The sequence below is a fragment of the Pristiophorus japonicus genome, unplaced genomic scaffold (assembly GCF_044704955.1).
Source record: "Pristiophorus japonicus isolate sPriJap1 unplaced genomic scaffold, sPriJap1.hap1 HAP1_SCAFFOLD_269, whole genome shotgun sequence".
Lineage (NCBI taxonomy): Eukaryota > Metazoa > Chordata > Chondrichthyes > Pristiophoridae > Pristiophorus > Pristiophorus japonicus.
This window is the reverse complement of record NW_027252439.1, coordinates 1-14,155: the sequence shown is the minus strand read 5'-3', so window position 1 is coordinate 14,155 and position 14,155 is coordinate 1. Positions and strand designations below refer to the sequence as shown.

Below are 14,155 nucleotides of genomic sequence, written 5' to 3'. Positions count from 1 at the left end.
GAGACAGTCAGTGTGGGGACAGTGAGACCAGAGACAGTCAATGTGGGGACAGTGAGACCAGAGACAGTCAGTGTGGGGACAGTTAGTGAGACCAGAGACAGTCAGCCTGGGGACAGTTAGTGAGACCAGTGACAGTCAGTGTGAGGACAGTTGGTGAGACCAGAGACAGTCAGTGTGAGGACAGTTAGTGAGACCAGAGCCAGTCAGTGTGGGGACAGTTTGTGAGACCAGAGACAGTGAGTGTGGGGACAGTTAGTGAGACCAGAGACAGTGAGTGTGAGGACAGTTGGTGAGACCAGAGACAGTCAGTGTGAGGACAGTTGGTGAGACCAGAGACAGTCAGTGTGAGGACAGTTAGTGAGACCAGAGCCAGTCAGTGTGGGGACAGTTTGTGAGACCAGAGACAGTCAGTGTGGGGACAGTTATTGAGACCAGAGACAGTCAGTGTGGGGACATTTAGTGAGAGCACAGACAGTCAGTGTGTGGACAGTGAGACCAGAGACAGTCAGTGTGAGGACAGTGAGACCAAAGACAGTCAGTGTGGGAACAGTGAGACCAGAGACAGTCATTGTGGGGACAGTGAGACCAGAGACAGTCAGTGTGGGGACAGTGAGACCAGAGACAGTCAGTGTGGCGACAGTTAGTGAGACAAGAGACAGTAACTGTGAGGTCAGTTAGTGAGACAGGAGACAGTCAGTGTGGGGACAGTAATTGAGACCAGAGACAGTCAGTGTGGGGACAGTTATTGAGACCAGAGACAGTCAGTGTGGGGACATTTAGTGAGAGCAGAGACAGTCAGTGTGGGGACAGTTATTGAGACCAGGGACAGTCAGTGTGGGGACAGTTATTGAGACCAGAGACAGTCAGTGTGGGGACATTTAGCGAGACCAGAGACAGTCAGTGTGAGGACAGTGAGACCAAAGACAGTCAGTGTGGGAACAGTGAGACCAGATACAGTCAGTGTGGGGACAGTGAGACCAGAGACAGTCAGTGTGGGGACAGTTTGTGAGACCAGAGACAGTCAGTGTGGGGACAGTTCGTGAGACAAGTGACAGTCAGTGTGGGGACAGTCATTGAGACCAGAGACAGTCAGAGTGGGGATAGTTTGTGAGACGAGAGACAGTCAGTGTGAGGAATGTTAGTGAGGCCAGAGACAGTCAGTGTGGAGGCAGTTATTGAGACCAGAGACAGTCAGTGTGGGGACAGTTACTGAGACCAGTGACAGTCAGTGTGAGGACAGTGAGACCAAAGACAGTCAATGTGGGAACAGTGAGACCAGAGACAGTCAGTGTGGGGACAGTGAGACCAGAGACAGTCAGTGTGGGGACAGTGAGACCAGAGACAGTCAGTGTGGGGACAGTGAGACCAGAGACAGTCAGTGTGGGGACAGTGAGACCAGAGACAGTCAGTGTGGGAACAGTGAGACGAGAGATAGTAAGTGTCGGGACAGTTAGTGAGACCAGAGACAGTAACTGTGAGGACAATTGGTGAGACCAGAGACAGTCAGTGTGAGGACAGTTCGTGAGACCAGAGACAGTCAGTGTGGGGACAGTTAGTGAGACCAGAGACAGTCAGTGTAGGACAGTGAGACCAGAGACAGTCAGTGTGGGGACAGTGAGACCAGAGACAGTCAGTGTGGCGACAGTTAGTGAGACAAGAGACAGTCAGTGTGGGGACAGTAATTGAGACCAGAGACAGTCAGTGTGGGGACAGTAATTGAGACCAGAGACAGTCAGTGTGGGGACAGTTATTGAGACCAGAGACAGTCAGTGTGGGGACATTTAGTGAGAGCAGAGACAGTCAGTGTGGGGACAGTTATTGAGACCAGAGACAGTCAGTGTGGGGACAGTTATTGAGACCAGAGACAGTCAGTGTGGGGACATTTAGCGAGACCAGAGACAGTCAGTGTGGGGACAGTTTTTGAGACCAGAGACAGTCAGTGTGGGGACTGTTAGTGAGACCAGAGACAGTTAGTGAGACCAGAGACAGTCAGTGTGGGGACAGTTATTGAGACCAGAGACAGTAACTGTGAGGACAGTGAGACCAGAGACAGTCAGTGTGGGGACAGTGAGACCAGAGACAGTCAGTGTGGGGACAGTTATTGAGACCAGAGACAGTCAGTGTGGGGACAGTGAGACCAGAGACAGTCAGTGTGGGGATATTTAGTGAGACCAGAGACAGTGAGTGTGGGGACAGTTAGTGAGACGAGAGACAGTCAGTGTGGGGACAGTAACTGAGACCAGAGACAGTCAGTGTGGGGACAGTGAGATTCGAGGCAGTCAGTGTGGTGACAGTGAGACCAGAGACAGTCAATGTGGGGACAGTGAGAACAGAGACAGTCAGTGTGGGGACAGTTAGTGAGACCAGAGACAGTCAGTGTGGGGACAGTGAGACCAGAGACAGTCAGTGTGAGGACATTTAGTGAGACCAGAGACAGTGAGTGTGGGCATAGTTAGTGAGCCCAGAGACAGTAACTGTGGGGACAGTGAGTGACACCACAGACAGTCAGTGTGAGGACAGTTATTGAGACCAGAGACAGTCAGTGTGGGGACAGTTATTGAGACCAGAGACAGTCATTGTGGGGACAGTGAGACCAGAGACAATCAGTGTGGGGACAGTGAGACCAGAGACAGTCAGTGTGGGGACAGTTATTGAGACCAGAGACAGTCAGTGTGGGGACAGTGAGACCAGAGACAGTCAGTGTGGGGATATTTAGTGAGACCAGAGACAGTGAGTGTGGGGACAGTTAGTGAGACGAGAGACAGTCAGTGTGAGGACAGTTAGTGAGACCAGTGACAGTCAGTGTGAGGACAGTGAGACCAGAGACAGTCAGTGTGGGGACAGTGAGACTAGAGACAGTCAGTGTGGTGACAGTGAGACCAGAGACAGTCAATGTGGGGACAGTGAGAACAGAGACAGTCAGTGTGGGGACAGTTAGTGAGACCAGAGACAGTCAGTGTGGGGACAGTGAGACTAGAGACAGTCAGTGTGGTGACAGTGAGACCAGAGACAGTCAATGTGGGGACAGTGAGAACAGAGACAGTCAGTGTGGGGACAGTGAGACCAGAGACAGTCTGTGTGGGGACAGTGAGACTAGAGACAGTCAGTGTGGTGACAGTGAGACCAGAGACAGTCAATGTGCGGACAGTGAGAACAGAAACAGTCAGTGTGGGGACAGTTAGTGAGACCAGTGACAGTCAGTGTGAGGACATTTAGTGAGACCAGAGACAGTGAGTGTGGGGATAGTTAGTGAGCCCAGAGACAGTAACTGTGGGGACAGTGAGTGAGACCACAGACAGTCAGTGTGAGGACAGTTATTGATACCAGAGACAGTCAGTGTGGGGACATTTAGTGAGACGAGAGACAGTCAGTGTTGGGACAGTGAGACCAGAGACAGTAACTGTGAGGACAGTTAGTGAGACCAGAGACAGTCAGTGAGACCAGAGACAGTCAGTGTGGGGACAGTGAGACCAGAGACAGTCAGTGTGGGGACAGTTATTGAGACAAGAGACAGTCAGTTTGGGGACAGTGAGACCAGAGACAGTCAGTGTGGGGATATTTAGTGAGACCAGAGACAGTGAGTGTGGGGACAGTGAGACCAGAGACAGTCAGTGTGGGGACAGTTATTGAGACGAGAGACAGTCAGTGTGGGGACAGTACGTGAGACCAGAGACAGTCAGTGTGAGGACAGTGAGACCAGAGACAGTCAGTGTGGGGACAGTGAGACCAGAGTCAGTCAGTGTGGGGACAGTTAGTGAGACCAGAGACAGTCAGTCTGGGGACAGTTAGTGAGACCAGTGACAGTCAGTGTGGGGACAGTTTGTGAGACCAGAGACAGTCAGTGTGAGGACAGTTAGTGAGACCAGAGCCAATCAGTGTGGGGACAGTTAGTGAGACCAGAGACAGTCAGTGTGAGGACAGTTGGTGAGACCAGAGACAGTCAGTGTGAGGACAGTTAGTGAGACCAGAGCCAGTCAGTGTGGGGACAGTTTGTGAGACCAGAGACAGTCAGTGTGGGGACAGTTAGTGAGACCAGAGACAGTCAGTGTGGGGACAGTTATTGAGACCAGAGACAGTCAGTGTGAGGTCAGTTGGTGAGACAGGAGACAGTCAGTGTGGGGACAGTTATTGAGACCAGAGACACTCAGTGTGGGGACATTTAGTGAGAGCAGAGACAGTCAGTGTGGGGACAGTTATTGAGACCAGAGACAGTCAGTGTGGGGACAGTTATTGAGACCAGAGACAGTCAGTGTGGCGACAGTGAGACCAGAGACAGTCAGTGTAAGGACATTTAGTATGACCAGAGACAGTCAGTGTGTGGACAGTGAGACCAGAGACAGTCAGTGTGAGGACATTTAGTATGACCAGGGACAGTCAGTGTGGGGACAGTTATTGAGACCAGAGACAGTCAGTGTGGAGGCAGTTATTGAGACCAGAGACAGTCAGTGTGGGGACAGTTACTGAGACCAGTGACAGTCAGTGTGAGGACAGTGAGACCAAAGACAGTCAGTGTGGGAACAGTGAGATCAGGGACAGTCAGTGTGGGGACAGTGAGACCAGAGACAGTCAGTGTGGGGACAGTGAGACCAGAGACAGTCAGTGTGGGGACAGTGAGACCAGAGATAGTCAGTGTCGGGACAGTTAGTGAGACCAGAGACAGTAACTGTGAGGACTGTTAGTGAGGCCAGAGACAGTCAGTGTGGAGACAGTTTTTGAGACCAGAGACAGTCAGTGTGGGGACAGTTACTGAGACCAGAGACAGTCAGTGTGAGGACAGTGAGACCAGAGACAGTCAGTATGGGAACAGTGAGACCAGAGACAGTCAGTGTGAGGACAGTTGGTGAGACCAGAGACAGTCAGTGTGGGGACAGTTAGTGAGAGCAGAGACAGTCAGTGTGGGGACAGTTAGTGAGACAAGAGACAGTCAGTGTGGGGATAGTTATTGAGACCAGAGACAGTCAGTGTGGGGACAGTTATTGAGACCAGAGACAGTCAGTGTGTGGACATTTGGTGAGAGCAGAGACAGTCAGTGTGGGGACAGTTTGTGAGACTGTGAATGTTTAAAAATGTATAGAGACATTGAAGTTAAGAACGTGGGAATTGTATAGGGACAGTATAAGCCCACAAACAATTCATGGAGGAATAGCCATGACATCTCAGACTCGAGACTGCGAAATGTTACAACACTAACACATATTGAAACAAAACCCACAGCTTGCAGAAAAACCTCAAGATCTTATTAAATCATGTTATTAACCTGAAACATTGACAGAAGGTCTTTGTTTAAAATCGGACCATGCTTGGGTCGGCTTATGAGTGGACAAAGGGAAGGAGTGATCAAAAGAGATGGGCTGAGCTGGGATGTCACTCTGGCCCTATCTTGTTATCTTTTGCCGAAAATGTATAACCATCGTCCCTTTACAATGTAACGTCACTTTTGTCCGTCGGAAGTGAGTATGTTCGAACAGACTTGCATTCCCTCTGTCTGATAAAGTCCCTGATCGGGATTTGCTTTTGAAAAAAAAGCTTGCTTTGTTTAAAGCACAAACGATATTCGTTTGAGTAATTTTGCTGAACCAGATTGAGGTAAAAGAATCCAGGAATCAACATTTGGTGTCAGAAGTGGGATCTCAACGGACGACTGCCAAAAACTTGCGAATTAAGAGCCAGACTAGCCTTGGACGAGACGAGGGGAAAGTGGCCACTGGAGTGAGTATGATTTCAATACTGCTCCAGTTTCCCCCGGTTTCAAAAGTCTGAGGAAAGTTTAGCCACTCGCTGGTTCTCAGGTAGTGTCTGAACAAGATCTGGTGAATCTGGTGAATACCTTTCAAACTTAGAATAGGGATAGAGATAGGGAAATTGCGCGATGACGCAAACCAAGCGGCGACTTGGAAAGATAGGTTTTAGTTAGAGCTAGATAGGGATAAATCATCAATCATGGATCCAAAAATTAATAGGAAAGAAAAGAGGCTATTGTGAACGTCTGTTTAAATGAGAAATGCTTCTGTGATTTTTACTGTAAAAAAAAAAGCCGGGGAGTTGTGGTTTGTTTTATCTCCACCTACTTTTTCAAACAGAATGAAAGTTTTTTTTAACCCTTCGTAGTGTTGTCCTGTATGTGGGAAGTTTAAGAGTGTGAACCTTATTGAATTACGTATATTCGGATGATAAGTTACGGAGCCAGGAAATGCACAAAGGATAGGTTTGTTGAGTAACAAAAAAGAAAAAATTACATGGTCCCGGTGGTTAAAAAAAAATAATTTAACATGCTCACTTACTTGTCGAAAGAAAACATTCAGAGAAGGCACAGCAAAACAACTGAGATGGATTCAAAAGGATTCAAAAAGAAATATTATATTAAATAACACGACCTTGAGGCTGGAACAATTGAGATAACGAAAAGCAGTCCACGTGCCAGACTTCTCTCTAGTTATGGAAAAGACAAAAAAAAGTTACGTACTAAATAGGTGCTGAAAAAAAAAATGTTCTGAGATTTTAAATTATGAGAAAAATTCCTCTGCAGTCTAAAAAAAAATCACTCCTGTCCAGTTGGCAGAAAAACTCCATTAAATTAGGGCTTTCATTGACTGATTGGATTTAAACTGCGCAGTGACGCGAAAGGATAGAGAAATTTGGAGACTAAAAGAAATTAAATAAGGCTCATAAGAAATCAAATTTAGAAAATTAGGCTCACAGGGAATTAAGTAAGGCTTATGGGGAATTAAATAGAGGATAGGTGTTCAAGTCAGGTGTGACGTCGACCTCGTATATCACTTGGCCTGTCTAGGCACTGATTGAATTTAAATCACGCAGCAACTCGAAAGGTAGGGCCGACGCGGACGCGCAGCGACGCGAGCGTGCGGCCGAGTAAAGGAGGGCTGACGCAGACGCGCAGCAGCGTGGAACGCGTAGCGACGCAAGACGTGCGACGGCGCGAGCGTGCGGCCGAGTGAAGGAGGGCTGACGCAGACGCGCAGCAGCGTGGAACGCGTGGCGGCGCGGGACGTGCGGCGGCGCGAGCGCGCGGCCGAGTGAACGTGGTACAACGCGAACGCACGGCAACGCGAACCGCGGGGTGATATCAAAGTCAGTGCTGGTGTCAGAAAGTCTTTGTTTATTTTAAGTGTTTTAAATCGCGCGGCGACGCGGGAGTCTGTGTTTATTTTAAGTGTTTTAAATCGCGCGGCGACGTGAACCGCGGGCCGACGCGGATCCGTGTTAGATTTCGTAAAGTCTTTGTTTATTTTAAGTGTTTTAAATCGCGCGGCGACGCGGGAGTCTGTGTTTATTTTAATTGTTTTAAATTGCGCGGCGACGCGAACCACGGGGCGACGCGGATCAGTGTTAGATTTAGTAGTCTTTGTTTATTTTAAGTGTTTTAAATCGCGCGGCGACACGAACCGCGGGGCGACGCAGATCAGTGTTAGATTTAGTAGTCTGTTTATTTTGAGTTTGTTCAAAGTCAGTGTTAGTTTCAGTAAAGTCTGTGTTTATTTTAAGTTTGTTCAAATTGCACGACGACACGAACTCTTAACGACATGGTAATACGAGGGGCAGCGTGAAAATGGGTAATCAGTTGGATAAAACGGATGCGGATAGTCCGCTACAAAAGTTACGTGAGGAATTCCCTGAAAGAGCTGAAGACTTTAGAAAATTATCAGGAGCCCTGAACAAATTATTAGGAGATGACCAGTGGCCTCTAGGTGGCACTAGAAGCGTAGAGGTAGCAAAAAAAGCACAGGGATTGTCAAAAATTAAAAGATGCATCACTTCTGTCAAGTTGGCAAATAAATGCTATTAAATTGGGACTCTCATTGACAGAGGGAACACATGTTAAAACTGTAGACGTCTTTAAAAAAAAAAGAATGTGCGCACAAGAAACTTACTAAGAGATCCTCTGGGACCTCTGAGAAAGGTATTGACCGACTACGTAGTCAAATCGCTGGCTTTGTGTTAACCGAGGCTGATGATGAAATTGATGAGTGGTCACTGACCCAGCGCCCAACGGCGCCTCCCGCACCCCCTGGCCCCTTGCTCCAGTCCTCTTCCCAACACCCTCCACCTTACACTCCAGCGAAAGGAGTTAAAAATAACCCCATACCACCAAAGCAACAAACCCAAACTGACTCCTCATCCTCTGATAGCGATTCGGATCCCAAGTTCACAAGCAATATAGCCGAAAGGACCAGATCTCACACTCGAAAGGGCAGAACTATATCTCGATATCACAGACAGTCCCGTAAATCTTCTAGTCAATCTACCAGTCCAAGTTGTGAAAGACATAGCAAACACCCCCGCCGATCGAGACGCAGAACTGTCAAGCAGTCAGACAGCTTCGAAACATCCTCCGACCTAGAAATGATTTCCAAGATCCCAAAATCCCGACACCAATTCCCTGTCAGACCAATGCCAAACCCTGATGCACAACAAGCTGCAGACCACCCCACTATAGATGTCTATGTGATCTTCGAACAACTATTCGATTGCTCACGCTATCCGGACAAATGGAAAGGGCAGTTAGATATTATTGGCAGGAAAAGAAAGGGGAGGGGGGAGGTGCGCCCCCAACCCGGGTCAAGACTGAATACGTGACTAGAAAGGAAGAGCCATCTCGGGAGGAAGGATCAATAGAACCGCAATGTTGCATACAGGATTGGATGGATAAGCAAGGATACGGTTATACTAAACAACCAAACGGCCCGAGCCCTGCTAATAAACCTCCCTATTGTCCCCGGCATGGTATGGGAAGAGGCCGGGACTGGGTAAGAGGAATTGACTGTTTTAATTGTGGGCAGGAAGGACATTGGAATAAAAATTGCCCCTACCGTCAGCATGGAAAAGGAAGAGGAGGAAGAGGAGGGGGGCAAGGGGGGAGAGGAGGATCTTACACGAACTTCTCCCAGAACAACCCCTTTGGTCAATTGTCCCCCGATTGACTACGCAGCTTGATTGTGCAGGGATCCTCCCCGGACGACGAACCAATGATATTGTTAAAAATTCTGAATGAGTGGCAACCCTTTTTGATAGATACGGGAGCCTTCATGTCTTCTGTACAATCAAAGCTTAAACTCCCTGCCTCTACTGAAACACAGGAACTTTCAGGATTCCTGGGACAAATCTCGACATTCCCGGTGTCAGAACCGGTTAAAATGGGTTACCAGGAAGAATCGGTGGAACATCGATTTGTTATCACAACCAATCTGGACTGTAACTTGATGGCTAGAGACCTCCTCTGCAAATTCCAGTTGCATTTGGAGTGTGGAGATGATGGGATTATTGTAAAACAGGGAACCCTTAAGCGGCAGTATTATACCACTAGAACCCCTCAGTGGTGGTCTCTGGACCTGCCGCTGGCACCCTATCACGTGACACTAGCATACGATCCCAGTGGAAAGAATCAAGACCTGCAGAACTTTTATCAGGATCACGAAGGGGAAGTGAAGGAAATTCTATTAAGAGCTAGAGTGACTGGACCGGAAGGGAAGGCAGATTTTGTGGAAATGGACAGCCCCCAACGGTGGCACCACATATTACTCGTGAAGTATTACCTCCCCACCACGCTAAAGATTTGGGAGTTATGGTGCGCCAGGCTATAGATGAGGCTGACCCTACCAGCCGGGATGTGCAAATTGTAAAACATGGCCAAACAGTCCAATTCCACGGGGACCCCGAGAACGTCTTAACAACTCTGCAGCATCATACTGGCTCTGACATACCTGACTATGTGGATCCTCATGTGTGGGCAGAGGACCCCTCCCAAGTGGGTTATCACAGGCAATACCGAGTATCCACCGAGCTTTGGAGGCTAGCCGAGTCGAACCAATTTGCCAGTTTCCAGTCCCTTAGCACGGCTAAACAAATGCGACAGTGTTTGGGGATGATCAATTACTGTAGATCCTGGATCCCTAATGTTGCCCTGATGACTAAGCACCTCACCCCGTATACAAATAAGTAAGGCAGCTTTGAAATAGAAACCGTAGACGTCCAAGCCTTTAAGGAACTAAAGACAGCCCTGCTGCAAGCTCCAGCTTTGGGCCAGCCCCTCTATGACCGGCCCTTTCAACTGTATTGTACAATTCTGAAAGACTGTGCTACCGTTGTCTTAACACATCTCACTCCGTAGCTGCCCTCCTGGGCCAACTGCAGACTCAACACCTTACCATGGCCAGGCAAAGCAGATATGAGATCTACTTACTAAACAATCCTAAGCTGACCTTTCGGCACTGTACTGCAATTAATCCGGCCTGTTTTCTTACTGAGCCACCCCAAGATGAGGAAGAACCCAGTCATGATTGTTTATCTTTAATTTAAGAGGCCACATCAGTCAGGGAAGATTTTGTTGATGTACCAATTGAAGATCCAGACTGTATTATGTATGTTGACGGAATTAATCCAGAAGGTACACGAATCTCAGGATACGCCATAGTAAACCAGGAGAATCAGGTCTTGGAATCTGCCGCTTTTGAAACTGCCTATTCTGCTCAACAAGCTGAACTATTCGCCCTCACCCGAGCCTGTATCTGGGCCAAAGATCTCAAAGTCAATATCTATACCGACTCTAGGTATGCCTTTGGGGTGGCCCATGATTTCGGACAATTATGGAAAAATAGGGGATTCCTAACCTCACAGGGGAATGAGATATCCCATAAACAGCTAGTATCTGATTTGTTGCAAGCTCTCATGTTCCCCAAACGCATTGCCATTGTTAAATGTACTGCCCACAGTACCGGAAATTCTCTGGTTGATATAGGGAATCGTTGTGCTGACCAAGAGGCCAAATAGGCCTCTCGTGACCAACAGATGGTAGTGCCCAAAATTATGAGTCAGACTAAAAATCCTGCGAAGGATAAGTTAGCCTCGGAAAAACCAATGCCAACCATCCAAGATGTTATAAAAGCACAGGAGGACGCTCCTGAAAAAGATAAACTGTTGTGGAAATATTATGCATGTACTTATGACAATGTTTCTAAACTCTGGACCACTCCCGCGGAACAGACTTGCATGTCAGACGAGTTGGCTCTATGGGTTATTGAATGTATGCATTTTGCTACTCATTGTGGAGCAAGGACCACGAGTGACACACTTTTGGCTACTTGGTGGCACCCTAGACTCCAGGCGCTCACCCAGAACATCAGTAGTCGTTGCCTGGTTTGCCAGCAACATAATCCAGGGAAGGGAGTCCCCTGTGATTGGGGTAAAACGCCCCTACCCGAAAGTCCCTTTGAGACATTTCAGTTGGACTACATTGAGTTGCAAAAAGTTCAGTGTTACAAATATATGTTAGTAATAGTAGATGTGTTTAGCAGATGGATTGAAGCCTACCCTACCCTGGACAATAAGGCTCAAACTGTTGTTAAGGTGTTAATGAGGGAAATTGTTCCTAGATATGGTATCTCAGCTCGACTGATGACCACCTATGTTCTTTCTCTGACTCAGGCTCTGCGACTAGCTCACAACCAGGTTCAAGATGCTCACCTCGACCTCCCAGTTTTACCCGAATTGTCCCTCGTGGCACCAGGGAAGTATGGATTCAGAAGGGATTAGAGCCACAATGGGAGGGGTCTTTTCAGGTGTTACTCACTACCCCCACTGCAGGCAAGGTTGAGGGGAAAAGTGCCTGGGTTCACCTGCACCACTGCAAGCTCACCACCCTCTAACGAACCTATTTTACTGGTTATTCTAACTCGTGTTTCTGTTCCAGACTTCCTCTTCTCCATAGCTGAACAAGGCCGTTGGCATCCTAATTGGAACGTGGACCAGTTTGAACTTTTACCCGTGGTGATAGACAGCCAGCTACACCGACGGTGACCTGAGAAGAGAGACGGGAAAACTGAACTCTTTTAATCAGCAAAATAATTGGACTATTTATCTGAATCCTGAGCCATAAGATGAAACTGTCTGTATGCCACAGTCTGTATAATAGTGTTGATATATGACAGTTTCGGCGCATGGGAGGGGAGACAGACGAGAGCTACATGTCTTATGTTTATGCGCAAAATGGGAACTTTTCTAGATGTTGGGTGTGTTCACATTCCCTATACATTCCAAAGGGGGAGTTCCACTAACCCTAACTGAGACTGTCAGATGGATTCAGAGCCAAACTATCACGAGAGGAGGGGGGCCAACACAATACTGCTGAAGCTCTGGAGGGCATCACAGCTGAAATGGTAGCAATAAGGACCGTAGCATTACAAAAACGAATGGCCCTCAATTACCTGTTAGCTGAGAAAGGGGGAACGTGTGCCCTGATAGGATCTGAATGTTGCACTTACATTCCTGATAGTTCAGAAAACATAACCAATCTCGCTGATCACATAAGAAGGAAGGTGAAGAAGTTATCCACACCAGCAGAAGGATCTAGCTGGTTAGATTGGCTATCAGATGGATCTTGGAAATCCTATCTAATTGTTGGTTGCCTTAACCTTTGTTGTAAAGTAATGATGGCAATGTTAGCAAACCCCCTTGTGGTCAAGGGCTCCCGAGTTATGATCCAACGAACTAAAGAACTACTCGACACTAACAACAATATAATTCAGGAAATAGAGTGTGAACGGATGAATGCGATACTCCTAGAATGATCCTAAGTGTTATCATGGAATGATAAAAGGGGGGAATGTGAATGTTTAAAAATGTATAGAGACATTGAAGTTAAGAACGTGGGAATTGTATAGGGACAGTATAAGCTAACAAACAATTCATGGAGGAATAGCCATGACATCTCAGACTCGAGACTGCGAAATGTTACAACACTAACACATATTGAAACAAAACCCACAGCTTGCAGAAAAACCTCAAGGTCTTATTAAATCATGTTATTAACCTGAAACATTGACAGAAGGTCTTTGTTTAAAATCGGACCATGCTTGGGTCGGCTTATGAGTGGACAAAGGGAAGGAGTGATCAAAAGAGATGGGCTGAGCTGGGATGTCACTCTGGCCCTATCTTGTTATCTTTTGCCGAAAATGTATAACCATCGTCCCTTTACAATGTAACGTCACTTTTGTCCGTAGGAAGTGAGTGCGTTCGAACAGACTTGCATTCCTTCTGTCTGATAAAGTCCCCGATCGGGATTTGCTTTTGAAATAAAAGCTTGCTTTGTTTAAAGCACAAACGGTATTCGTTTCAGTAATTTTGCTGAACCAGATTGAGGTAAAAGAATCCAGGAATCAACAAGACGAGAGACAGTCAGTGTGGAGACAGTTATTGAGACCAGAGACAGTCAGTGTGGGGACAGTTACTGAGACCAGAGACAGTCAGTGTGGGAACAGTGAGACCAGAGACAGTCAGTGTGGGGACAGCGACACCAGAGACAGTCAGTGTGGGGACAGCGACACCAGAGACAGTCAGTGTGGGGACAGTTAGTGAGACCAGAGACAGTCAGTGTGGGGACAGTTATTGAGACCAGAGACAGTCATTGTGGGGACATTTAGTGAGAGCAGAGACAGTCAGTGTGGGGACATTTAGTGAGACGAGAGACAGTCAGTGTGGGGACAGTGAGATGAGAGACAGTCAGTGTGGGGACAGTGAGACCAGAGACAGTCAGTGTGGGGACAGTTAGTGAGACCAGAGACTGTCAATGTGGGGACAGTGAGAACAGAGACAGTCAGTCTGGGGACAGTTAGTGAGACCAGAGACAGTCAGTCTGGGGACAGTTAGTGAGACCAGAGACAGTCAGTGTGGGGACAGTTAGTGAGACCAGTGACAGTCAGGGTGAGGACATTTAGTGAGACCAGAGACAGTGAGTGTGGGAATAGTTAGTGAGACCAGAGACAGTAACTGTGAGGACAGTTAGTGAGACCAGAGACAGTCAGTGTGGGGACAGTGAGACCAGAGACAGTCAGTGTGGGGACAGTGAGACAAGAGACAGTCAGTGTGGGGACAGTTTGTGAGACGAGAGACAGTCAGTGTGAGGACTGTTAGTGAGGCCAGAGACAGTTAGTGTGGAGACAGTTATTGAGACCAGAGACAGTCAGTGTGGGGACAGTTACTGAGACCAGAGACAGTCAGTGTGAGGACAGTGAGACCAGAGACAGTCAGTGTGGGGACAGTGAGACCAGAGACAGTAACTGTGAGGACAGTTGGTGAGACCAGAGACAGTCAGTGTGGGGACATTTAGTGAGACCAGAGACAGTCTGTGTGGGGACATTTAGTG

General features: G+C 47.8%; 1 protein-coding gene across 1 annotated transcript in view; it reads right to left on the bottom strand.

The window, feature by feature from the left end:
• LOC139247292 (lysosomal acid phosphatase-like) overlaps window positions 1-11,807 on the bottom strand; it is a 204,783-nt gene extending 192,976 nt beyond the window's left edge. Inside the window, exon 1 of the mRNA XM_070871595.1 lies at window positions 11,666-11,807. Within this exon, the coding sequence (XP_070727696.1) occupies window positions 11,666-11,720 (55 nt within the window). The 5' untranslated portion in view covers window positions 11,721-11,807. The remainder of the gene's footprint in view (window positions 1-11,665) is intronic.
• Between the last annotated feature and the right edge of the window lie 2,348 nt (window positions 11,808-14,155).